The following is a 27626-nucleotide window of genomic DNA, read 5'->3' as shown; positions in this document are numbered from 1 at the left end:
TGGTGCCACACTGTCCTGTCTCTGACCGGCACTCCCCTCAAGCACAGCGCCTTCGCGGGATTGGAGTTCAAGAACAAAATCGTCGGATCAAGCACAGTTCCGATCAGGTCCAGAGCGGCTCCTGTCAGACTCGGACAGATTTGGGCAACAGTAGCATCCTTTAGCGATGCTTTGCCCTGTAAAGGTACAGTTAACACTCAACAGCTTCTGATTCTGTGGAGTTTGACCAACCCAAAAACCTGACATCAAAAGTAAGCAATCTGACAATCTCCCAGCAATCTGCCTCCACTTTACTCTCCATTTTTATCTGCTGTATGCTGCTTGGATCATAGAATCATAGAATCACAGCACGGAAGGAGGCCATTCGGCCCATCGTGCCTGTGCCGGCTCTTTGAACGAGCTCTCTAATTAGTCCCACTCCCCCCTGCTCTTTCCCCACAGCCCTGCAAATTTCTCCTTTTCAAATATTTATCCAATTCCCTTTTGAAAGTTATAATTGAATCTGCTTCCACCGCCCTTTCAGGCAGTGGATACAATTTCTCTTTATTTACTCTATCAAAACCCTTCATGATTTTGAACACCTCTATTAAATCGCCCCTTAGCCTTCTCTGCTCTAAGGAGAACAATCCCAGCTTCTCCAGTCTTTCCATATAACTGGTCCCTCATCCCTGGAAGCATTCCAGTAAATCTCCTCTGCACCCTCTCCAAGGCCTTGACACCCTTCCTAAAGTGTGGTGCCCAGAATTTGACACAATACTCCAGCTGGGAACTAACCAGTGATTTATAAAGGTTTAACATAACTTCCTTGATATTGTACCCAATGCCTCTGTTTATAAAGCCAAGGATCCCGATGCTTTTTAACAACCTTCTCATCTTGCCCTGTCACCTTCAAAGATTTGTGCACAGACACCCCCAGGTCTCTCTGTTCATGCACCCCCTTTAACATTGTACCATTTTGTTTATATTGCCTCTCCTCATTCTTCCTACAAAATGAGTCACTTCACACTCCTAAGTCTGAATGTTTTGTGTGTCACAGGTGGAAGGAATGGCATCCGGGTTTCCCACTGAGCATCGATGCAAACCTTCACAGTGAATTACCCCGTGACATTCAGTTTGACAGTGAGAAAGGAGTCGACTTTGTCCTGAACTACACCAAAGCGTGAGTAAAGACTGCGTCAGTGACTGGCGGACTCCAGTCCCGTCTCTCGAGGGATTATTGGGTGAGGGTCCCACCTGGCCCATAAGACCCAGCGGCCCCAGTTTCAATTTGCAGTCGGTGCTGAGCTAGCTGACTGAGCCAGGGCAGCAGCTGGGCTGGGAAGGGGATCAGCCAAGATTCTTGCCCCGCTACAAATGCGTGGAGGGTGGGTAAGGGCAGAATCGCGCTGCGGTACGGTGCCATCCATGGTCGCATGTCCTGCCAGCGTTCATAGTTTAGGCTCACACATGAACAATGACAACTCGGGGCGGGGGCACCTGACCCCGTCCTCCACACACACACACTCCACAGCACAGCAAGAGCCCACAACATTGGGAGTCAACCAACAAAAGGAATGTTTTCAGGATGAAGGGCACTATTTTGACTTTGTGCGATGTTGTAAAACGGGCGATAGTGAATCGGCCACCCCTTTCACACCTCTCCCCTTTGAAGCCAGTGGAAATAAAAATGGGGAGAGATGAAAAAGGGGGCGGCCGACTCGTTATCGCTCGTTTTACACCATTGCACAGAGTCAGAATAACCCCATGATTTTAGGAGCACTACGGATGTGTAGAAGGAATAAAAGTTACTGAGTGTCTAACGGAACAACCACAAAAGCCAGAGTTTTAGGGAAATTTCTAAGGCAGTGCTGGAAAGTCCTGTAGCGTTTGACGTTGAAAGTAGAATGTGACACTGAGCGAGCTTACTGTCCACTGGTGGAAAGTACAATGGATTCTAACCTCACTGATGGGAGCAATACACCCTGCTCTGTTTAACACACAGGCAGCATGTATACTCGATCTAACATTTATTAGAAATGCTTTTTAACTTGACATCGCGTGGAGGTGGGGGGGTGCGTGCACGTGGGAGTCAGACATTGTGCGCGGGGGGAAATTCGGATATCGGGGAGTCTGAAATCGCGGGTGGCGGGGGGGGGGGGGGGGGGGAGTCGGACATCAGCGAGGGGGCCGGACATCGCAGATAGGGCGGGAGTCGGACATCGCGCGGGAGGGGGTTGGACACCGTGAGGGGTGGTTGGACATTGCGCAGGTCCGAACGCGTGGAGTTAAGCTTGTTGGGCCCGGGGGAGAAACACTCCTGCTCCTCCAGGCCCACAAGCAGTGCTGGAAAGACACTTGCCTCGTGGATCCGGCCCTTAGAAACATAGAAAAATAGAAGCAGGAGGAGGCCATTCGCCCTTAGAGCCTGCTCCACCATTCAATATCATCATGGCTGATCCTCCACCTCAATACCATATTTCCGCTCTCTCCCCATACACCTTGTTGCCTTTTGTGTCTAGAAATATATCTCCTTCTTAAATATATTCAGTGACTTGGCCTCCACAGCCTTCTGTGGTAGAGAATTCCACAGGTTCACCACCCTCTGAGTGAAGAAATTTCTCCTCATCTCAGTCCTAAATGTCCTACCCCGTATCCTGAGACTGTGACTCCTCATTCTCGAACCCCCCCCCCCAAGCCAAGGGAAACATCCTCCCTGCATCCAGTCTGTCTAGCCCTGTCAGAATTTTATACGTTTCAATGAGATCCCCTCATTCTTCTAAACACTAGTGAATATAGGCCTAGTTGGCCCAATCTCTCCTCATACAACAGTCCTGCCATCCCAGGAATCAGTCTGGTGAACCTTCGCTGCACTCCCTCTATGGCAAGTATATCCTTTCTTAGGTAAGGAGACCAAAACTGCACACAGTACTCTAGGTGTGGTCTCACCAAGGCCCTGTACAACTGTATCTAAATCGCCTTGAAGCCTCTTTGCAACCTCCTCACAACTAACAATCCCACCTAGTTTTGTGTCGTCAGCAAACTTGGTTACATTTGGTTCCCTCATCCAAATCATTGATATATATTGTGAATAGCTGGGGCCCAAGCACTGATCCCTGCGGCACCCCACTAGTCACCGCCTGCCACCCCGAAAAAGCCCCATTTATTCCTACTGTCTGTTAACCAATTTTCAATCCATGCCAGTATATTACCCCCAATCCCATGTGCTTTAATTTTGCACACTAACCTCTTATGTGGAACTTTATCAAAGGCTTTCTGAAAATCCAAATATCCATATCCACTGGTTCTCCCTTATCTATTCTACCAGCACAGGTAGACAAATTAACAGTGCAAATAGATGTAAATGGATATGATATAATTGCAATTACGCAGACATGGCTACAGGGTGACCAAGGTTGGGAGCTGAATCTCCAAGGATATTCGACATTTAGGAAGGACAGGCAAAAAGGAAAAGGCGGTGGGGTGGCATTGTTAGTAAAGGATGAAATCAGAGCAATAGTAAGAAAAAAAAATTTCAAATCAACTTTTTATTGTTATTGTTAGTGCACAAGTGCAGTACAACGAAATGTAGGCTTACGGCTCCTGAGAGTGTACATTTAGATTAAGGATATTGGCTCAGAAAATCAAGGTGTAGAATCAGTCGGGGTGGAGCTAAGAAGCACCAAGGGGCAGAAAACATTGGTGGGAGTTGTCTATAGGCCTCCAAACAGTAGTGGTAATGTAGGGGACAGCATCAAACAGGAAATTAGAGATACATGTAACAAGGGTACTACAGTAATCATGGGTGACTTTAATCTACATATAGACTGGCCAAACCAAATTAGCAATAATGCTGTGGAGGATGAATTCCTGTAGTGTGTACGAGATGGTTTTTTAGACCAGTATGTTGAGGAGCCAACGAGGGAACAGGCTATCCTAGATTGGGTATTGTGTAATGAGAAGGGGTTAATTAATAATCTTGTTGTGCGGGGTCCTTTAGGGAAGCGTGACCATAACATGATAAAATTCTTCATTAAGATGCAAAGTGAAGTAGTCCAATCTGAAACTGGGGTCCTAAATCTAAACAAAGGAAACTATGAAGGTATGAGGAGTGAGTTGGCTATGATAGATTGGGGAGCTTCATTAAAAGGCATGATGGTGGATAGGTAATGGCTAACGAATTTAAGAAACTAATGCATGAATTGCAACAGTTATACATTTCTTTCTGGCGCAAAAACGCAAAAGGAAAAGCGGCCCAACCATGGCTAACAAAGGAAATTAAGGATAGTATTAGATCCAAAGAGGAGTCATATAAAGTTGCCAGAAAAAGTAGCAAGCCTGAGGATTGGGAGCAGTTTAGAATTCAGCAAAAAAGGACCAAGAAATTGATTAAGAGGGGAAAAATAGAGAATGAGAGTAAACTTGCAAGGAACATAAAAGCGGACTGTAAAAGCTTCTACAAGTATGTAAAAAGTAAAAGATTAGTGAAGACAAATGTAGGTCCCTTACAGTCAGAAGCAGGAGAATTTATAATGGAGAACAAGGAAATGGCAGAGCAATTAAACAAATACTTTGGTTCTGTCTTTACGGAAGAGGACACAAATAACTTCCCAGAAATGCTAGGGAACCAGGGGTCGAGTGAGAAGGAGGAATGAAAGGAAATTAGTATAAAAATAGTGCTGGAGAAATTAATGGGACTGAAAGCCGATAAATCCCCAGGGCCTGATAATCTGCATCCCAGAGTACTAAAAGAGGTAGCCATGGAAATAGTGGATGCATTGGTTGTCATCTTCCAAAATTCTATAGATTATGGAACAGGACCTGCAGATTGGAGGGTGGCAAATGTAACCCCACTATTTAAAAAAGGAGGGAGAGAGAAAACAGGGAACTACAGACCGGTTAACCTAACATCAGTAGTAGGGAAAATGCTGGAGTCTATTATAAAGGATGTGATAACAGGACACTTAGAAAATATCAATGGGATTAGACAGTCAACATGGATTTATGAAAGAGAAATCGTGTTTGACAAACCTACTGGAGTTTTTTGAGGATGTAACTGGTAGCATAGATAAGGGAGACCTTCTCATCTCCTTTTACCTGCCGGGATTATCGTGGCCCGGGATAAATAAAAATCCAGTTAAACTGGAGGCACGCAACCTCCTTAAAATATTTTACTGACCCCACCTCTGTTAAAACTGGAAGTGGACGGGTTGGGATCGGGTTTGAGAATTTGAACATTTTTACCTTCCCACCTGTTGTTGGGGGTTAAAACTCCGCCCAGAAACTCCAGAAGATGTAAAAGCTCCGTCGGTGAGAAGGACAGCCTCCTTCCCCAGGACACCCCCTCGCCCCAGGACAGAGACCCCCCTCGCCCCAGGACAGAGACGAGACCCCCCTCGCCCCGGAACAGAGACGAGACCCCCTCGCCCCAGGACAGAGACGAGACCCCCTCGCCCCAGGACAGAGACGAGACCCCCTCGCCCCAGGACAGAGACGAGACCCCCTCGCCCCAGGACAGAGACGAGACCCCCTCGCCCCAGGACAGAGACGAGACCCCCTCGCCCCAGGACAGAGACGAGACCCCCTCGCCCCAGGACAGAGACGAGACCCCCTCGCCCCAGGACAGAGACGAGACCCCCTCGCCCCAGGACAGAGACGAGACCCCCTCGCCCCAGGACAGAGACGAGACCCCCTCGCCCCAGGACAGAGACGAGACCCCCTCGCCCCAGGACAGAGACGAGACCCCCTCGCCCCAGGACAGAGACGAGACCCCCTCCCCAGGACTTCGCCCCCAGTAACTGTGAAAACAAGTAATTGCACTGAGAATGCAGTGGGACATGGGCTTGTAACTTAATCTGTGGGTATAGCAAACATTCCAAGACTACAGCGCCTCAATCCCAGCGAGTACCGCTCCTGAACTCTGACCTGCTGGCTCTCCAGGTCTGATTGCTCTGGCTGTGCAGCGTCAGCGAGAATGGCCAATATCACTACAGCCCTCAGTGCTTTTTGTAAAGTAATATATTACCAGAGCAGGCTCTTTCTTGGTATAAAGGACAGACTAGCAGTCTGCTGCCAGTCCTCTGCCAATCCAACTCTCGCCAACCACTAGCAACAACCTGCACTTTGAGCACTTTAAATGTCTTCAAACATTCAGCACAGAAATAAGGCTGCGGCCTGGAGCTCAGCAGGGAGACTGAGGGAGTCAGAAGCGAAGGTGTGGAGATTTGGTGGCTTTGGTCCTGCTGGTGTTGAGCTGATGGAAGATTTTGCTCACCTTGGTGACCCCCTAAGCAGTCAGATGGCACGGAGGTGGTTGAGGTGTTAGCTAGATGGATCTCAGTGGAAGCTGAGCCCACTGCCTATGAGTGGCGTCGCCAAGCGGCAGCGTGTAGATGAGAAGAATGGGCTGAAGATGGATCCTTTGAGTACACCCAGGGTGACCATGTGGGGCCAGGAGGAGAAGCCCTTGCAGGAGATGTACTGGCTTAACTGGGACAGGCACTAATGGAGCCTGACTGAGATTATCTAATTCAGCTCAGACTAGGAATTGAACCTGGGATCTCCCTTGGTCCAGTGTGACTCCTAGTGGATAAGCTCCAATGGGGATGGTAGCATAGTGGTCATGTTACTGGATTAGTAATTCAGAGGCCTGAACTAATGATCTGCAGATATGAGTTTAAATCCCACCATAGCAGCTGTGGAATTTAAATCGGTTAATTAAATAAATCTGGAATAAAAAGCTAGTATCAGTAATGGTGACCATGAAACTACCGATTGTCGTAAAACCCAACTGGTTCAATAATGTCCTTTAGGGAAGGAAATCTGCCGTCCTTACCCGGTCTGGCCTATATGTGACTCCAGACCCACATGAATGTAGTTGACTCTTAACTGCCCTCTGAATTGGCCTCACAAGTCACTCAGTTAAGGGCAATTAGGGACGGGCAATAAATGCTGGCCTTGCCAGTGACTCCCACATTACTGTGAATGAATTTTTTTTTAAAGCGCTGGCTGGGCCAACAGGAGAGTCAGACACTATTTTAATGCTGCAGCAAAATGCACGATTTCATTGCTGATTTAACCATTTCTAAAGCACCCATGAGCTGCAGGGTTACGATCGATCGATCGAACATTAAGGGCTTTGACACTGTCTGAGTGCGGTCGACTGCAGACATGTCACCATGGGTTACAGAGAAACGTGGGTCTGTGAGCCTGCTATCGGGATAAGGGAGCTGGTTTCAGTTCTGTAAATGTGTGGAGAGAGTCCTGCGTGTCTGCTCACCATATAAAAGCAGAACCCAGCACAGCCACGGGCAACTTCCCCAGTCTGAGGGTGAAAGTGGGAGCGCAGGGCAGAGAGGTCATTATCCTGAAACAGGGTGCAATGACAGCAGTGAGTGTAAATGTCCCATTTGCCTTGACAACCCCACAGCCACCAGCGTCTGCCTGTGCACACATACCATAATATTCCCGACAGCACATTGCATACGTAGAAAAGGCACGTTTCTCTACTGATACTGAGCTGGAGTTAGGAGAGTGGACTGAAGCCGGGGAAAGGTGGCGGGGTTTAGAAAGCGGCGGTGTGATGGGGGTGTCAGCTACCAATCGTGGGGTGGCGGGGACACAGTGGGCCAGCAAGTCATGAACAGAGGATGTGAACCGGGGTGTAGGGCTTTTGCAGAGGTTGGGCGGGTGAGACTGGGCAGGATGAAGAATTCACAATCACTGGGTTGGAAGATGGGGTTGGGTAGTCAGCGAGGGCTGGGAGATGGGTGGGTTGGAGTGTTGGACGAGTTGGTGTTTGTAAAGGGTCAGGGTCAGATTAGACGTCAAACCTGGCGGTTGTGAGACTTGCCTTGTAGGTTGCAGGCGGTGCCAGGGTCCGGTTTTACTGATTGCGGCTGCTTCAGGGCAAACTGTTAAGTCTGTGTGTTATAGTGATAATTACTACACAGACTACAAGAGTAAATTGAACAGGTCTTTACTGGTTGGAGGTCGGGACTATATTGAATACAATATTACTACACAGTGCTTATATACCGGTGTGGTCACCACCGGTATTACGTATACAGCAGCCAGAGAAAGTAGTACATCTCTTAAGGTGGAACAGGCTTAAGTTCTCTTAAGGTGGAACAGGTTACATACACCACAATCCTCCCTTTTTAGCTTAACAGTCATATCCCCATTTAACATAACATAATAACATATATAACTTCAGGTATAACAGTTCAAAGGTTCAGTCTCTTAGGAGGCTTTCTGATGCGGCTTGGATAACGCCTCTCAGTAGTCTCTGATTCTTGTTGTTGAGGTGCCTCCTCTATTTGGTTTCCAATGTATTGGGTGTCATCATCATCAAGTACATTCCCTGCCGAGGTAGATGCTTCAGGTTCATTAACGTCTTCCACAGTTGTCTCTGTCACAACCATGGGTTCGACCCTTGCTCTCGACTCTACCAGTTGATCCGCATGACGCCTTATCACATTATGACCAATATCTACTGTGTACATCAGAGGTCCTTGTCTGGCCCGAATTGTTCCGGACTGCCATTTTTTGTTTCCATAGCCCCTTGCCAACACTGGTTGTCCTACGTCGAAAGTTCGAGTGGTCTTGTTGTTAATATGCCGAAACTGTTTGTTTTCCACTTCCCTCCGCACATTTGGTTTTAACAAGTCCAACTTGGACCGCAACCTCCTGTTATAAAACATCATGGCAGGACTTTGGTTAGTCACTGCATGATCGGCGTTTCGATATGACATCAGGAACTTGTCGACCTTGTGTTGCAGTGGAATCTGATCATCGTTCATGGCCTTAATTGCCTTTTTGAATGTCTGGACAAATCTTTCAGCCAACCCGTTTGTCGCCGGATGATATGGGGCAGAGGTATAATGTTTTACTCCATTCTTCTTTAAGAATTGTCGGAATTCTTCCGATACAAACTGTGGTCCGTTGTCCGAACAGATCTGTTCTGGCAATCCGTTCCTTGCGAATATTGTTCTTAACACCGCAATTGTCTTTTCTGAAGTAGTGGTATTCATCTTGATGACTTCTGGCCATTTGGAATGTGTGTCCACCGCGATTAGGAACATGGAGTCCATGAATGGACCAGCAAAGTCAATGTGTACGCGTTGCCATGGGGCTGAAGGCCATTCCCATGGGTGTAGTGGTGCTATCGGAGGTGCATTTTGCACTTTTTGGCACCCAGCGCAGCTTTTCGTTAACTCCTCAATCTGTTGGTCAATACCCGGCCACCATACATAAGCCCTAGCAAGACTTTTCATTTTAACTCCCCCCCCCCCCCCCCAGATGACCTTCATGCAGTTCGTTTAAAACTCTTTCCCTTAACTTGGGAGGAATAATCACTCTTGTCCCGTACATCAAGGTACCATGGCAGACGGACAGCTGGTCTCGCCTTGCCAAAAATGCCGGTAACAGAGGATCACCCCGTGTTGGCCATCCTTTCACTGTCACCTCGTAGACTCTGGACAGCGTCGGGTCGTTCCTGGTTTCTCTTTCAATACTTGCATTGGTGACTGGTAAACACTCGATGATGGTCGAATGAAATAACTCAACAGGGTCAACTTTCGTCGTGTCTTCTTCTTCAGGTAGTGGCAGGCGCGACAGCCCATCAGCATTGCCATGCTGTTTCGTACTTTTGAATTCTATTTGATATTGATGTGCCCCTAGGAAAAGAGACCATCTCTGGAGACGCTGCGCTGTCATCACCGAAACACCCTTCTTAGGGTTAAAAATGGATACCAACGGTTGATGGTCTGTCAGAAGTGTGAATTTTTGGCCCTGCAGGTAATGATTAAACTTCTTCACTCCCCATACAAGGCTAAGAGCCTCCCTATCGATCTGCGCATAGTTGCGCTCAGCGGAGGTCAATGATCTGGATGCAAACGCGACTGGCCTTTCCGTGCCATTTGGCAACTTGTGTGAGAGTACTGCCCCAATACCATATGGAGAAGCATCACAAGCCAACCGAATAGGCAGTGTCGGGTTGAAGTGAGCCAACACTTCCTCTGAGGTGATCAATTCTTTGCTTTTGCGAAATGCCTTCTTACAGTTTTCGCCCCATTCCCATGGTACCCCTTTTTGTAAAAGAGCGTTTAACGGGTGCAGTACCGTGGATAGATTTGGCAGAAATTTATGGTAATAGTTAATTAATCCTAGAAACGACCTCAACTGAGAGACATTCTCCAGAGCGGGAGCCTTTACAACTGCCTCAATCTTGTCAGGAGACTTATGAAGCCCCTCCCGGTCAATGACATGGCCACAGTACGAGATCCGCTTCTGGAAGAACTCACATTTCTGCCGATTTACTCTAAGTCCATACTCTTTCAGTCTGTTGAGCACCAGTTCCAAGTTTGCGAGATGTTGTTCATCACCATCACCTGTGATCAGAATATCGTCCAGGTAACATTGTGTGCCTGGAATTCCCTGTAATACCTGCTCCATGGCCCTCTGCCAAATTGCTGGAGCCGATGCCACTCCAAAAACCAGCCTATTGTACCGGTACAACCCTCGATGCGTGTTGATCGTGAGGTATTGGCGTGACTCTTCCTCACCCTCCATCTGCAAGTACGCCTGCGCCAGGTCTATCTTGGTGAAGTGTTTCCCGCCAGACAATGAAGCGAAAATATCCTCAATCCGTGGAAGCGGATACTGCACCGTGTGAATCACCGGATTAACGGTGATTTTGAAATCTCCACAGATGCGAACCTTCCCTGGATCTCCTGGCTTGTTGCTCGCAGGACGTTTTATAACGGGAACAATGGGCGTAGCCCACTCACTCCAATCTACCTTAGACAGTACACCTGAACGTTCTAGTGCTTCCAGTTCCGCTTCAACAGTAGGTCGTATTGCATAGGGTACCGGTCTGGCTTTAAAAAATTTTGGTTGTGCATGTTCATCAATCTTGATGTTTGCCGTAATTCCTCTGTGTTCCCAGTCCCTGCTGGAACACCTCTTTAGCATCATCCAATATTCTGGACAATCGTTTAGGTTTGACATCTGTTTCCCCGGAATCTACCGTTAGTGCCTTCAAGGAGTGCCAGTCCATATTCATTTTCCTAATCCACTCCCGTCCTAGTAGTGGTGGACCTCCTTCAGGTAGCACATATAAGTCCATTACTTGGCTTTCTTCGCCCTTGTGGACCACTTCTACCTCTATTTTTCCGATGGGGTACACTCTTTGCCCCGTGTATGTTTTCAATATAATCTCCGTATCCTATAGGGGAATATGTTGGAATAACCTTCTGTAATCTTTCTTATTCATGACCGTCCATGCCGATCCAGTGTCCAATTCCATTTTTACTTGGACTCCTGCTACCTGAAAAGTGACCCAAATTGTCTGGAGATCTGCATCCTTACCAACGTTGTGTACTCTTAAGCTATCCAGTTCATTACTGCTAGCGTCTGACTTCTGTTCGGTCAAACTGTTCTTTGTCACCTTGTGTACCTTTGCGTATTTTCCTTGCGGTGACTTTTTGTTGCTGGTCTTCTTTCCTGACCGGCATACTTTGGCTATGTGGCCAAGCCTGCCACACGTTCTGCGTTCTTGGTTTTTAAACCAACACTGGTTCTGATCGTGCGTTGTCTTTCCACAACGATAACATTTGACAGAACTCAAACCCAATTTGTTTGTACCGAGCTCCGGTGACCGTAGCTGCATTACTGCCATGCCTCTCGCTGCGGCTTCATGTGCTGCTGCCATAGTGACCGCCTTCTCAAGCGTCCGCTCATTCTCCTCGAGCAGTCGCTTTTGTGTATCCTGTTTAAATAAACCACACACAAATTTATCTCGTAGTGCCTCTGTCAGTCCCGTTCCAAACTGACAATATTTTGCTAGCTTACGTAATTCCATCAAATATTCAGCATTGCTTTCATTCTGCAGCTGCCTTCTGTCGTAAAATTTAAATCGTTCCGCTAGCATCAGCGGCGTGGGGTTTAGATGATTTTTCAGGACAGTAACAATCTCATCGAATGTCTTATCCGCCGGTTCATCTGGTGATAACAGGTGTTTCAATTGTCCGTATGTCTTCGCACCCATTAAATTTAATAATGTTAGTGCTTTATCTGCATCAGGAATTTTATTTGCCTTACAATAATTTTGTATGCGTTCTACATACATGGCCCAATCTTCGATGTCACTATCAAAGGTATTAATGTTCCCATGTTTAGGCATCGTTGCAATTTATTGATATTTTTATGTTATCCAAGATGGCAGCTTCCCGCTCTTGTCGTCGTCCTCCGCCCACAAAATGGCGGTTTTCCCGCGCTTGGCGGTCTTCAACCATCCCCCGACGCTGTCTCTGCTTTACCGCAGCTCTCGCGCCTTCAGTTTCCCCAGACGCTGCGCCTTTTAGCCCGAATGCGGCCCTTATCTCCGGTCGCGATCGATGTCCCCGCGCTGCGCCTCTCGCTCGAAAGCGGCCCGGCCCTTATCTCCAGTCGCGATCGATTTCACCGCCCTTATTTCTCCATCTTCCCAGCCCCGTCTGTACAGCCAACGCGGTTGACTTTCTGTCGCGTCGCTGCCCGGCTTACCCGCCACCGAGGTAGAAAGAAGAAAGCTGACAGTCGCTGATGGAGGCTTCGAGGTCAGGATGTCTTCTGCACTCCGGTTTCTCGATGCCTGCCGCTCGACGTGTCTTCCAGTAGGGTGATGAGGGTGGAAACCTCTCTTCGACGTCCTGTCTGTGGACGAAGCCGCCGTGGAAATAACTGCCGCAGGGTAAGAATCGGACTCGTCGCCACTGTTAAGTCTGTGTGTTATAGTGAGAATTACTACACAGACTACAAGAGTAAATTGAACAGGTCTTTACTGGTTGGAGGTCGGGACTATATTGAATACAATATTACTACACAGTGCTTATATACCGGTGTGGTCACCACCGGTATTACGTATACAGCAGCCAGAGAAAATAGTACATCTCTTAAGGTGGAACAGGCTTAAGTTCTCTTAAGGTGGAACAGGTTACATACACCACACAAACCAATCTTACAGTGGAGGCCTCGGACAAGCGTTAGGCCTCTGATTTGCACATGCAAATGGCCTAATGCCTGTTTCAGGCCTGGGCCCTGGTTGCCTCTTTTTTTAAAATTTTTTCCTTTCCCTTTATGGCGGGCTGCGCACCTCCAGCCAGAAATGGGCACACACTTCCTGCCCGCCATATTGGGGCTGAGTGAGCGGCCTAATGCCCGGAAAACAGGCGCTGTGCAGCCAAATTTATAGGCCGTTGTGCTACAGAGTTACCGTACAATCTGTGAAAGAGGTTTTAATGTCCATGGTGTTAATGAAGTACTCTCAGTCACTCACCGGAGATCGCGGGTATCCTAAGATCACCGTAACATCTGCCGGCAATAATTTTCTGAGTCCGCCCCTGGCAGCCAGTCGCCCTGCCCTCCGCCAGCACATCTTGGGAAATCAGGCGCTCTCCGGCAGTTTCCATCCGTTGAACGCGGTGTCCCACCAGTTTCTGATAACGAACCAGTGGCACAAGGCATCCTGCCACCTGTAGAGATTCGCGTGTCTCTGGTAAACAGGATCGAGTGCAAACCAATATGGTGGGTATATTATTGTATTAATCAGAGTTTAAGACAGAATATAACATGCTAGTTATACAGCAAAAACATTCGACCGTGGCAAGCAGCTGGTACCGGTCCCGATCGGACAGACAGTTGGTGTGCACGAATAGTTCTCTGGCTTGCACCCTCTCTTCCTCTTGTCCAGAACCTCTGAGTTGGTGAGGATGGAATCACTCTCGAAAGAGCGTTCGACCAGCCCAGCTTTTGTTTGGCTCTTCCCTCCACCGTCTGTGTGGGCAAGCCCTCAGGGTGTTACTTTTATTCTCTTTTTTAGGGGTGGGCATGGAAATTATTGATGAGACCATTTAACCTATAGAGGCTCCCCTAAAAACTCAGTACCCAATGGGGTGTCGAGTTCTTTGTCTCAATTCTTGGATGAAAGCCCTCCTTCAAAGGGGTCTCCTGATCTCAGCCAATTTGTCTTATTGTTTAATCGTTCTGAAGGTTCTTCCTTTGGAATTCGTCCTATCTCTCTTTGTCCCTATCCTCCCTGGTCCAGTTGGTACTAGGCCTGGCCTTGTACCCTTTCAATCATGAGGCCCAAGCCAGGGCTGTCCCACTTCAGCCGGTCGTCATCTCACTTTCATATAACAAATTGCTCCATCTTGAGATGGATACCTTAAATCCCCTAAATTCTTTTCTAAGTCTTTTTTATATTAATTAACTTTTAATTATCTTCACAAGTAGTTCTGCTAAACAAACTCCAATTCCTACCGTTGCATTATATCATGGTTATTAGCAATAATGGAAGAAACAGAGGCATTGGGCCTTAATTGGTCCAATTAGAGATACATAAACAAAGTTGAAATCCTAACTGGAGAACAGCAGATAGTTAGCTTGGAAACTAGATTATTTATGACCGTCACACTGCAGAATGCTATAACATCCGCAGAGATCCAAAACACAGGCAGATTCTAAGCATCTCTCCAGTTATTCTAATACTAGTCTGAAGTGACCTTTTGTCTCCAGTTCTTACCATCATGTAAACACAGCATTATTCGCATTACAGTTTCATTCGCATAACCATATATATTTTCAGGCACCCCTAGTTTCTAACACACCAGATCAAACTCCGAACCATGGCCCCTACAGGCCCCCCTCTCTGTGCCAACTCATTTAACACACCTTCGATAAACAGAGAATTTTATATTTTAAAGGCTCTAATTGAAACACAACTTCTTTGTGCAGGATGGAGAATCTGTGCGTGAATCGGTTCATGCACATGTTTCAGTCTTCATGGAGTGATTTTGCAGACTTTGAGAAGATCTTTGTCAGGATTAGCAACACGATTTCAGGTAGGTCACTTTCTCTGTATTTTTACAAGTGCCTCATTCAGCAGGCTCCACATTAACACCCAAGGGACAGATTGCCCCAAGTATAGCTTCCCCCTGCATCCAACCACACTGGGCAGGTCACAGTGACGAACACACTCCCGGAGATCCCCACAAATATTAACACACTCCCGGAGACCCCCACAAATATTAACACACTCCCGGAGACCCCCACAAATATTAACACACTCCCGGAGACCCCCACAAATATTAACACACTCCCGGAGACCCCCACAAATATTAACACAATCCCAGAGACCCCCCACAAATATTAACACACTCCCGGAGACCCCCACAAATATTAACACACTCCCGGAGACCCCCACAAATATTAACACTCCCGGAGACCCCCACAAATATTAACACAATCCCGGAGACCCCCACAAATATTAACACACTCCCGGAGACCCCCACAAATATTAACACAATCCCAGAGACCCCCCACAAATATTAACACACTCCCGGAGACCCCCACAAATATTAACACACTCCCGGAGACCCTCACAAATATTAACACACTCCCGGAGACCCCCACAAATATTAACACACTCCCAGAGACCCCCACAAATATTAACACACTCCCGGAGACCCCCCACAAATATTAACACACTCCCGGAGACCCCCCCACAAATATTAACACATTCCCGGAGACCCCCACAAATATTAACACAATCCCGGAGACCCCCACAAATATTAACACACTCCCGGAGACCCCCACAAATATTAACACAATCCCAGAGACCCCCCACAAATATTAACACACTCCCGGAGACCCCCACAAATATTAACACACTCCCAGAGACCCTCACAAATATTAACACACTCCCGGAGACCCTCACAAATATTAACACACTCCCAGAGACCCCCACAAATATTAACACACTCCCAGAGACCCTCACAAATATTAACACACTCCCGGAGATCCCCACAAATATTAACACACTCCCAGAGACCCCCACAAATATTAACACACTCCCAGAGACCCCCACAAATATTAACACACTCCCAGAGACCCCCACAAATATTAACACACTCCCGGAGACCCTCACAAATATTAACACACTCCCGGAGAGTCCCACAAATATTAACACATTCCCAGAGACCCCCACAAATATTAACACACTCCCAGAGACCCCCACAAATATTAACACACTCCCAGAGACCCCCACAAATATTAACACACTCCCGGAGAGTCCCACAAATATTAACACACTCCCGGAGACCCTCACAAATATTAACACACTCCCGGAGAGTCCCACAAATATTAACACACTCCCGGAGACCCCCACAAATATTAACACACTCCTGGAGACCCCCCCACAAATATTAACACACTCCCGGAGACCCCCACAAATATTAACACACTCCCGGAGACCCCCCACAAATATTAACACACTCCCGGAGATCCTCACAAATGTTAACACACTCCCGGAGACCCCCACAAATATTAACACACTCCCGGAGAGTCCCGGAGAGCCCCACAAATATTAACACACTCCCGGAGACCCCCACAAATATTAACACACTCCCGGAGACCCCCACAAATATTAACACACTCCCGGAGACCCCCACAAATATTAACACACTCCCGGAGATCCCCACAAATATTAACACACTCCCGGAGATCCCCACAAATATTAACACACTCCCGGAGACCCCCACAAATATTAACACACTCCCGGAGACCCCCACAAATATTAACACACTCCCGGAGACCCCCACAAATATTAACACACTCCCGGAGACCCCCACAAATATTAACACTCCCGGAGACCCCCACAAATATTAACACAATCCCGGAGACCCCCACAAATATTAACACACTCCCGGAGACCCCCACAAATATTAACACAATCCCAGAGACCCCCCACAAATATTAACACACTCCCGGAGACCCCCACAAATATTAACACACTCCCGGAGACCCTCACAAATATTAACACACTCCCGGAGACCCCCACAAATATTAACACACTCCCAGAGACCCCCACAAATATTAACACACTCCCGGAGACCCCCCACAAATATTAACACACTCCCGGAGACCCCCACAAATATTAACACAATCCCGGAGACCCCCACAAATATTAACACACTCCCGGAGACCCCCACAAATATTAACACAATCCCAGAGACCCCCCACAAATATTAACACACTCCCGGAGACCCCCACAAATATTAACACACTCCCAGAGACCCTCACAAATATTAACACACTCCCGGAGACCCTCACAAATATTAACACACTCCCAGAGACCCCCACAAATATTAACACACTCCCAGAGACCCTCACAAATATTAACACACTCCCAGAGACCCTCACAAATATTAACACACTCCCGGAGACCCCCACAAATATTAACACACTCCCAGAGACCCCCACAAATATTAACACACTCCTGGAGACCCCCCCACAAATATTAACACACTCCCAGAGACCCCCACAAATATTAACACACTCCCGGAGATCCCCACAAATATTAACACACTCCCAGAGACCCCCACAAATATTAACACACTCCTGGAGACCCCCCCACAAATATTAACACACTCCCGGAGACCCCCACAAATATTAACACACTCCCGGAGACCCCCCACAAATATTAACACACTCCCGGAGATCCTCACAAATGTTAACACACTCCCGGAGACCCCCCACAAATATTAACACACTCCCGGAGACCCCCACAAATATTAACACACTCCCGGAGACCCCCCACAAATATTAACACACTCCCGGAGACCCCCCACAAATATTAACACACACCTGGAGACCCCCACAAATATTAACACACTCCCGGAGACCCCCCACAAATATTAACACACTCCTGGAGAGCCCCACAAATATTAACACACTCCCGGAGACCCCCCACAAATATTAACACACTCCCGGAGACCCCCCACAAATATTAACACACACCTGGAGACCCCCACAAATATTAACACACTCCCGGAGACCCCCCACAAATATTAACACACTCCTGGAGACCCTCACAAATATTAACACACTCCCGGAGACCCCCACAAATATTAACACTCCCAGAGACCCTCACAAATATTAACACACTCCCAGAGACCCCCACAAATATTAACACACTCCCAGAGACCCCCACAAATATTAACACACTCCCGGAGACCCTCACAAATATTAACACACTCCCGGAGACCCCCACAAATATTAACACACTCCTGGAGACCCCCCCACAAATATTAACACACTCCCAGAGACCCCCACAAATATTAACACACTCCCGGAGACCCTCACAAATATTAACACACTCCCGGAGAGTCCCACAAATATTAACACACTCCCGGAGACCCTCACAAATATTAACACACTCCCGGAGAGTCCCACAAATATTAACACACTCCCGGAGACCCCCACAAATATTAACACACTCCTGGAGACCCCCCCACAAATATTAACACACTCCCGGAGACCCCCACAAATATTAACACACTCCCGGAGACCCCCCACAAATATTAACACACTCCCGGAGATCCTCACAAATGTTAACACACTCCCGGAGACCCCCACAAATATTAACACACTCCCGGAGAGTCCCGGAGAGCCCCACAAATATTAACACACTCCCGGAGACCCCCACAAATATTAACACACTCCCGGAGACCCCCACAAATATTAACACACTCCCGGAGACCCCCACAAATATTAACACACTCCCGGAGATCCCCACAAATATTAACACACTCCCGGAGATCCCCACAAATATTAACACACTCCCGGAGACCCCCACAAATATTAACACACTCCCGGAGACCCCCACAAATATTAACACACTCCCGGAGACCCCCACAAATATTAACACACTCCCGGAGACCCCCACAAATATTAACACTCCCGGAGACCCCCACAAATATTAACACAATCCCGGAGACCCCCACAAATATTAACACACTCCCGGAGACCCCCACAAATATTAACACAATCCCAGAGACCCCCCACAAATATTAACACACTCCCGGAGACCCCCACAAATATTAACACACTCCCGGAGACCCTCACAAATATTAACACACTCCCGGAGACCCCCACAAATATTAACACACTCCCAGAGACCCCCACAAATATTAACACACTCCCGGAGACCCCCCACAAATATTAACACACTCCCGGAGACCCCCACAAATATTAACACAATCCCGGAGACCCCCACAAATATTAACACACTCCCGGAGACCCCCACAAATATTAACACAATCCCAGAGACCCCCCACAAATATTAACACACTCCCGGAGACCCCCACAAATATTAACACACTCCCAGAGACCCTCACAAATATTAACACACTCCCGGAGACCCTCACAAATATTAACACACTCCCAGAGACCCCCACAAATATTAACACACTCCCAGAGACCCTCACAAATATTAACACACTCCCAGAGACCCTCACAAATATTAACACACTCCCGGAGACCCCCACAAATATTAACACACTCCCAGAGACCCCCACAAATATTAACACACTCCTGGAGACCCCCCCACAAATATTAACACACTCCCAGAGACCCCCACAAATATTAACACACTCCCGGAGATCCCCACAAATATTAACACACTCCCAGAGACCCCCACAAATATTAACACACTCCTGGAGACCCCCCCACAAATATTAACACACTCCCAGAGACCCCCACAAATATTAACACACTCCCAGAGACCCCCACAAATATTAACACACTCCCGGAGACCCCCACAAATATTAACACTCCCAGAGACCCCCACAAATATTAACACACTCCTGGAGACCCCCCCACAAATATTAACACACTCCCGGAGATCCCCACAAATATTAACACACTCCCAGAGACCCCCACAAATATTAACACACTCCTGGAGACCCCCCCACAAATATTAACACACTCCCAGAGACCCCCACAAATATTAACACACTCCCAGAGACCCCCACAAATATTAACACACTCCCGGAGACCCTCACAAATATTAACACACTCCCGGAGAGTCCCACAAATATTAACACACTCCCAGAGACCCCCACAAATATTAACACACTCCCAGAGACCCCCACAAATATTAACACACTCCCGGAGACCCTCACAAATATTAACACACTCCCGGAGAGTCCCACAAATATTAACACACTCCCGGAGACCCCCACAAATATTAACACACTCCTGGAGACCCCCCCACAAATATTAACACACTCCCGGAGACCCCCACAAATATTAACACACTCCCGGAGACCCCCCACAAATATTAACACACTCCCGGAGATCCTCACAAATGTTAACACACTCCCGGAGACCCCCCACAAATATTAACACACTCCCGGAGACCCCCACAAATATTAACACACTCCCGGAGACCCCCCACAAATATTAACACACTCCCGGAGACCCCCCACAAATATTAACACACACCTGGAGACCCCCACAAATATTAACACACTCCTGGAGAGCCCCACAAATATTAACACACTCCCGGAGACCCCCCACAAATATTAACACACTCCCGGAGACCCCCCACAAATATTAACACACACCTGGAGACCCCCACAAATATTAACACACTCCCGGAGACCCCCCACAAATATTAACACACTCCTGGAGACCCTCACAAATATTAACACACTCCCGGAGACCCCCACAAATATTAACACTCCCAGAGACCCTCACAAATATTAACACACTCCCAGAGACCCCCACAAATATTAACACACTCCCAGAGACCCCCACAAATATTAACACACTCCCGGAGACCCTCACAAATATTAACACACTCCCGGAGACCCCCACAAATATTAACACACTCCTGGAGACCCCCCCACAAATATTAACACACTCCCGGAGACCCCCACAAATATTAACACACTCCCGGAGACCCCCCACAAATATTAACACACTCCCGGAGATCCTCACAAATGTTAACACACTCCCGGAGACCCCCCACAAATATTAACACACTCCCGGAGACCCCCACAAATATTAACACACTCCCGGAGAGTCCCGGAGAGCCCCACAAATATTAACACACTCCCGGAGACCCCCCACAAATATTAACACACTCCCGGAGACCCCCCACAAATATTAACACACACCTGGAGACCCCCACAAATATTAACACACTCCCGGAGACCCCCCACAAATATTAACACACTCCTGGAGACCCTCACAAATATTAACACACTCCCGGAGACCCCCACAAATATTAACACTCCCAGAGACCCTCACAAATATTAACACACTCCCGGAGACCCCCACAAATATTAACACACTCCCGGAGACCCCCCACAAATATTAACACAATCCCGGAGACCCCCCACAAATATTAACACACTCCCGGAGACCCCCCCACAAATATTAACACACTCCTGGAGACCCCCCCACAAATATTAACACACTCCTGGAGACCCCCCACAAATATTAACACACTCCCGGAGGCCCCCACAAATATTAACACACTCCCGGAGACCCCCACAAATATTAACACACTCCCGGAGACCCCCACAAATATTAACACACTCCCGGAGACCCCCCACAAATATTAACACACTCCCGGAGACCCCCCACAAATATTAACACACTCCCGGAGACCCCCCCACAAATATTAACACACTCCTGGAGACCCCCCCACAAATATTAACACACTCCTGGAGACCCCCACAAATATTAACACACTCCCGGAGACCCCCACAAATATTAACACACTCCCGGAGACCCCCACAAATATTAACACACTCCCGGAGACCCCCCACAAATATTAACACACTCCCGGAGACCCCCACAAATATTAACACACTCCCAGAGACCCCCCACAAATATTAACACACTCCCGGAGACCCCCACAAATATTAACACACTCCCGGAGACCCCCCACAAATATTAACACACTCCCGGAGACCCCCCACAAATATTAACACACTCCCGGAGATCCCCACAAATATTAACACACTCCCGGAGACCCCCGCAAATATTAACACACTCCCGGAGACCCCCACAAATATTAACACACTCCCGGAGACCCCCCACAAATATTAACACACTCCCGGAGATCCCCACAAATATTAACACACTCCCGGAGACCCCCCACAAATATTAACACAATCCCGGAGACCCCCACAAATATTAACACACTCCTGGAGACCCCCCCACAAATATTAACATAAGAACATAAGAACATAAGAAATAGGAGCAGGAGTAGGCCAATCGGCCCCTCGAGCCTGCTCCACCATTCAATAAGATCATGGCTGATCTGATCCTAACCTCAAATCTTCTGTCACTCTGCATCCACCCGAACCCATGTGATCTCCCGGGAGAGGCGAAAAACCAGATAAAGACCCAATGGCCAATTTGGGAGAAAAAAATCTGGGAAATTCCTCTCCGACCCATCTAGGCGATCGAAATTCTTCCAGGAGATCACTCTGTCCCTATATTTTCTACAGTACTTACCTTCTGTAAAGGCGATCTCCACCCCAGCCAGGAACAGGAATAAAACCATCTCCTGAAATCTAACAGAATTAGAACACAGTAGGAGCAGAACAAGGCTACACGGCCCCTGGGCCCGCTCCACTACCCACAGGGCCATGACCATTCCGAACCCAGACTCATGTCCAATTTCCTGCCCGCTCCCCGTAACCCTTTATTCCCTTTACTTCTAGGAAACTATCTATTTCTGTTTTAAATTTATTTAATGATGTAGCTTCCACAGCTTTCTGGGGCAGCAAATTCCACAAACCTACCACCCTCTGAGTGAAGAAGTTTCTCCTCATCTCAGTTTTGAATGAGCAGCCCCTTATTTTAAGATTATGCCCCCTAGTTCTAGTTTCACCCATCATTGGGAACATCCTCACCGCATCCACCCGATCAAGCCCCTTCACAATCTTATATGTTTCAATAAGATCGCCTCTCATTCTTCTGAACTCCAATGAGTAGAGTCCCAATCTACTCAACCTCTCCTCATATGACCACCCCCTCATCCCCGGGATTAACCGAGTGAACCTTCTTTGTACTGACTCGAGAGCAAGTATGTCTTTTCTTAAGTATGGACACCAAAACTGTATGCAGTATTCCAGGTGCGGCCTCACCAATACCTTGTACAACTGCAGCAATACCTCCCTGTTTTTATATTCCAACCCCCTAGCAATAAAAGCCAACATTCCATTGGCCTTCTTAATCACTTGTTGCACCTGCATACTAACTTTTTGAGTTTCGTGCACCAGGACCCCCAGATCCCTTTGTACTACAGTACTTTCCAGTTTCTTGCCATTAAGATAATAACTTGCTCTATGATTTTTCCTGCCAAAGTGCATAACCTCACACTTTCCAGTATTGTATTCCATCTGCCAAATCTCTGCCCACTTACTTAGCCTGTCTATGTCCCTTTGCAGGTTTTTTATGTCCTCCTCACTCACTACTTTCCCTCCCATCTTTGTATCATCTGCAAACTTTGATATGTTACACTCGGTCCCCTCCTCCAAATCGTTAATATAGATTGTAAAGAGTTGGGGACCCAGCACTGACCCCTGCGGAACACCACTAGTTACTGGTTGCCAATCTGAGAACGAACCATTTATCCCAACTCTCTGCTTTCTGTTAGAGAGCCAATCCTCCACCCACGCCAGAATATTACCCCCAATCCCGTGATTTTTTATCTTGAGCAATAATCTTTTGTGTGGCACCTTGTCAAATGCCTTTTGGAAGTCTAAATACACTACGTCCACTGGTTCCCCTTTATCCACCCTGTATGTTACTTCCTCAAAAAACTCAAGCAAATTTGTTAAACATGACTTCCCCTTCATGAAACCATGCTGAGTTTGCCCTATTAAATTATGTTTATCCAAATGTCCCGTTACTGTCTCCTTAATAATGGACTCTAACATTTTACCAACCACAGATGTTAGGCTAACAGGTCTATAGTTTCCAGCCTTCTGCCTACTACCCTTTTTAAATAAGGGTGTTACATTAGCAGTTTTCCAATCTGCCGGGACCTTTGCTGAGTCCAGTGAGTTTTGGAAAATTATTACCAATGCATCCACAATCCCTACCGCTACTTCCCTCAAGACCCTGGGATGCAAGCCATCAGGTCCAGGGGATTTATCCGCCTTGAGTCCCATTATTTTACCAAGTACCACTTCCTTAGTGATTTTAATCGTATTTAGTTCCTCCCCCACTAGAGCCCCCTGTTTGTCCAGTGTTGGGATATTCTTAGTGTCCTCTACTGTAAAGACTGATACAAAATAATTGTTCAGTGTTTTTGCCATCTCCATGTTTCCCACCATTAATTTCCCGGTCTCATCCTCTAAGGGACCAACATTTACTTTAGCCACCCTTTTTCTTTTTATATAACTATAGAAACTTTTACTGTCTGTTTTTATATTTTTTGCTAATTTACTTTCATAATCTATCTTCCCTTTCTTAATCAATCTTTTTGTTATTTTTTGCTGTCTTTTAAAGACTTCCCAATCTTCCATCCTCCCACTAGATTTGGCTACCTTATATGCCCTTGTTTTTAGTCGGATACTATCCTTAATTACTTTACTTAGCCACGGATGGCTATCTTTTCTTTTACACCCTTTTTTCCTCAGTGGAATATATTTTTTTTGGAAGTTGTAAAATAACTCCTTAAATGTACACCACTGGTCATGTACCGTCTTACCCTTTAATCTATTTTCCCAGTCCACTCTAATTAATTCCGCTCTCATACCTTCATAGTCTCCTTTATTCAAGCTCAGCACGCTTGTTTGAGATCCAACCTTCTCACCCTCTAATTGAATATGGAACTCAACCATGTTATGGTCACTCATTCCAAGGGGATCCTTTACTAGGACATTTTTAATTAATTAACACACTCCCGGAGACCCCCCACAAATATTAACACACTCCCGGAGACCCCCACAAATATTAACACACTCCCGGAGACCCCCCACAAATATTAACACACTCCTGGAGATCCCCACAAATATTAACACACTCCCGGAGACCCCCCACAAATATTAACACACACCCGGAGACCCCCCACAAATATTAACACACTCCCGGAGATCCCCACAAATATTAACACACTCCCGGAGACCCCCCACAAATATTAACACACTCCCGGAGACCCCCACAAATATTAACACACTCCCAGAGACCCCCCACAAATATTAACACAATCCCGGAGACCCCCCACAAATATTAACACACTCCCGGAGACCCCCCACAAATATTAACACACTCCCGGAGACCCCCCACAAATATTAACACACTCCCGGAGACCCCCCACAAATATTAACACACTCCTGGAGACCCCCCACAAATATTAACACACTCCTGGAGACCCCCCCACAAATATTAACACACTCCCGGAGACCCCCCACAAATATGAACACACTCCCGGAGACCCCCCACAAATATTAACACACTCCCAGAGACCCCCCCACAAATATTAACACACTCCCGGAGATCCCCACAAATATTAACACACTCCTGGAGACCCCCCCACAAATATTAACACACTCCTGGAGACCCCCACAAATATTAACACACTCCCGGAGATCCCCACAAATATTAACACACTCCCGGAGACCCCCACAAATATTAACACACTCCCGGAGATCCCCACAAATATTAACACACTCCCGGAGACCCCCATAAATATTAACACACTCCCGGAGACCCCCACAAATATTAACACACTCCCGGAGACCCCCACAAATATTAACACACTCCTGGAGACCCCCACAAATATTAACACACACCCGGAGACCCCCCACAAATATTAACACACTCCCGGAGACCCCCACAAATATTAACACACTCCCGGAGACCCCCACAAATATTAACACACTCCTGGAGCCCCCCCACAAATATTAACACACTCCTGGAGACCCCCCCACAAATATTAACACAATCCCGGAGACCCCCCACAAATATTAACACACTCCCGGAGACCCCCCACAAATATTAACACACTCCTGGAGCCCCCCCACAAATATTGACACACTCCCGGAGACCCCCCACAAATATTAACACACTCCCGGAGACCCCCACAAATATTAACACACTCCTGGAGACCCCCACAAATATTAACACACTCCCGGAGACCCCCACAAATATTAACACACTCCTGGAGCCCCCCCACAAATATTAACACACTCCCGGAGACCCCCCACAAATATTAACACACTCCCGGAGACCCCCCACAAATATTAACACACTCCCGGAGACCCTCACAAATATTAACACCTCAACAAATATTTGTGGGAGTGTGTTAATATTTGTGCGGTTCCCCCGGGACTGTGTTAATATCAGTTTTGGGCACCGCACCCCAGGAAAAATATATTGGCCTTGGAGTGCGTGCAGCGAAGAATAATCCCGGGGCTAAAAGGGTTAAATTATGAGGACAGGTTGCATAGACTGGGCTTGTATTCCCTCGAGTTTAGAAGATTAAGGGGTGATCTGATCGAGGTGTTTAAAACGTTAAAAAGGAGTTGATGGGGTAGCGAGAGAGAAACTATTTCTTCTGGTGGGGGGGGGGTCCAGAACAAGGGGGATAATCTTAAAATTAGAGCCAGGCCGTTCAGGGTGATGTCAGGAGCACTTCTTCACACAAAGGGGAGTGGAAATTTGGAACTCTTCCCCCAAAACCATAGATATTGGGGGTCAATTGGAGCTACTTGATAGATTTCTGTGGGGTAAGGGTATCGAGGGTGGGTAAATGGAGTTCAGGCATCATTTAACTGAATGGCGGAATAAGCCCAAGGGGCTGAGTGGCCTCCTCCTCAAGACAATTGGGGAGAAGGGGATAAAGCCGGGGTGAGGAGGAGAGTGGTGAGGAAATGAATGAATGAATTAGTGGCGGCTACATCGTGCATTGCTGCTGTGACTCTTTCAGAGTACGTGATGCAGCATTGGAAGGAGGATTTCATGTTCGGTTACCAGTTCCTCAATGGATGCAATCCCGTCATCTTCAAGAAATGCACCAAATTGCCAGAGAAGCTTCCGGTCACAAATGAAATGGTAAAAATCTGCCTGGAACGCCAACTCACGCTTGAAGAAGAGATAAAGGTAAACACCGGGCACCGCGGAGTGTAACTAACACACAGACACCACCCTAGACACCGGGTCACCGCGGAGTGTAACTAACACACAGACACCATCCTAAACACCGGGTCACCGCGGAGTGTAACTAACACACAGACACCGCCCTAAACACCGGGTCACCGCGGAGTGTAACTAACACACAGACACCGCCCTAAACACCGGGCACCGCGGAGTGTAACTAACACACAGACACCACCCTAAACACCAGGTCACCGCGGAGTGTAACTAACACACAGACACCGCCCTAAACACCAGGTCACCGCGGAGTGTAACTAACACACAGACACCGCCCTAAACACCGGGCACCGCGGAGTGTAACTAACACACAGACACCGCCCTAAACACCAGGTCACCGCGGAGTGTAACTAACACACAGACACCATCCTAAACACTGGGCACCGCAGAGTGTAACTAACACACAGACACCACCCTAAACACCAGGTCACCGCGGAGTGTAACTAACACACAGACACCGCCCTAAACACCAGGTCACCGCGGAGTGTAACTAACACACAGACACCGCCCTAAACACCAGGTCACCGCGGAGTATAACTAACACACAGACACCATCCTAAACACTGGGCACTGCAGAGTGTAACTAACACACAGACACCACCCTAAACTGCTCCGATGGACGGGTCACATTGTCCGTATGCCCAATA

At 47.5% G+C, this 27626-nt stretch overlaps 1 protein-coding gene across 1 annotated transcript in view; it reads left to right on the top strand.

Moving 5' to 3' along the window:
* Positions 1–27626, top strand: part of LOC147098459 (polyunsaturated fatty acid 5-lipoxygenase-like) — an 83148-nt gene that overhangs the window by 17744 nt on the left and 37778 nt on the right. The window contains exons 4-6 of the mRNA XM_085970142.1: positions 1037–1159; positions 14752–14858; positions 26756–26928. Of these exons, the coding sequence (XP_085826268.1) occupies positions 1037–1159; positions 14752–14858; positions 26756–26928 (403 nt within the window). The remainder of the gene's footprint in view (positions 1–1036; positions 1160–14751; positions 14859–26755; positions 26929–27626) is intronic.

Source organism: Somniosus microcephalus, chromosome 29, assembly GCF_052327205.1.
Source record: "Somniosus microcephalus isolate GS21.2 chromosome 29, FLI_Smic_1.0, whole genome shotgun sequence".
Lineage (NCBI taxonomy): Eukaryota > Metazoa > Chordata > Chondrichthyes > Squaliformes > Somniosidae > Somniosus > Somniosus microcephalus.
This window is presented reverse-complemented; position numbering and strand designations above follow the sequence as displayed.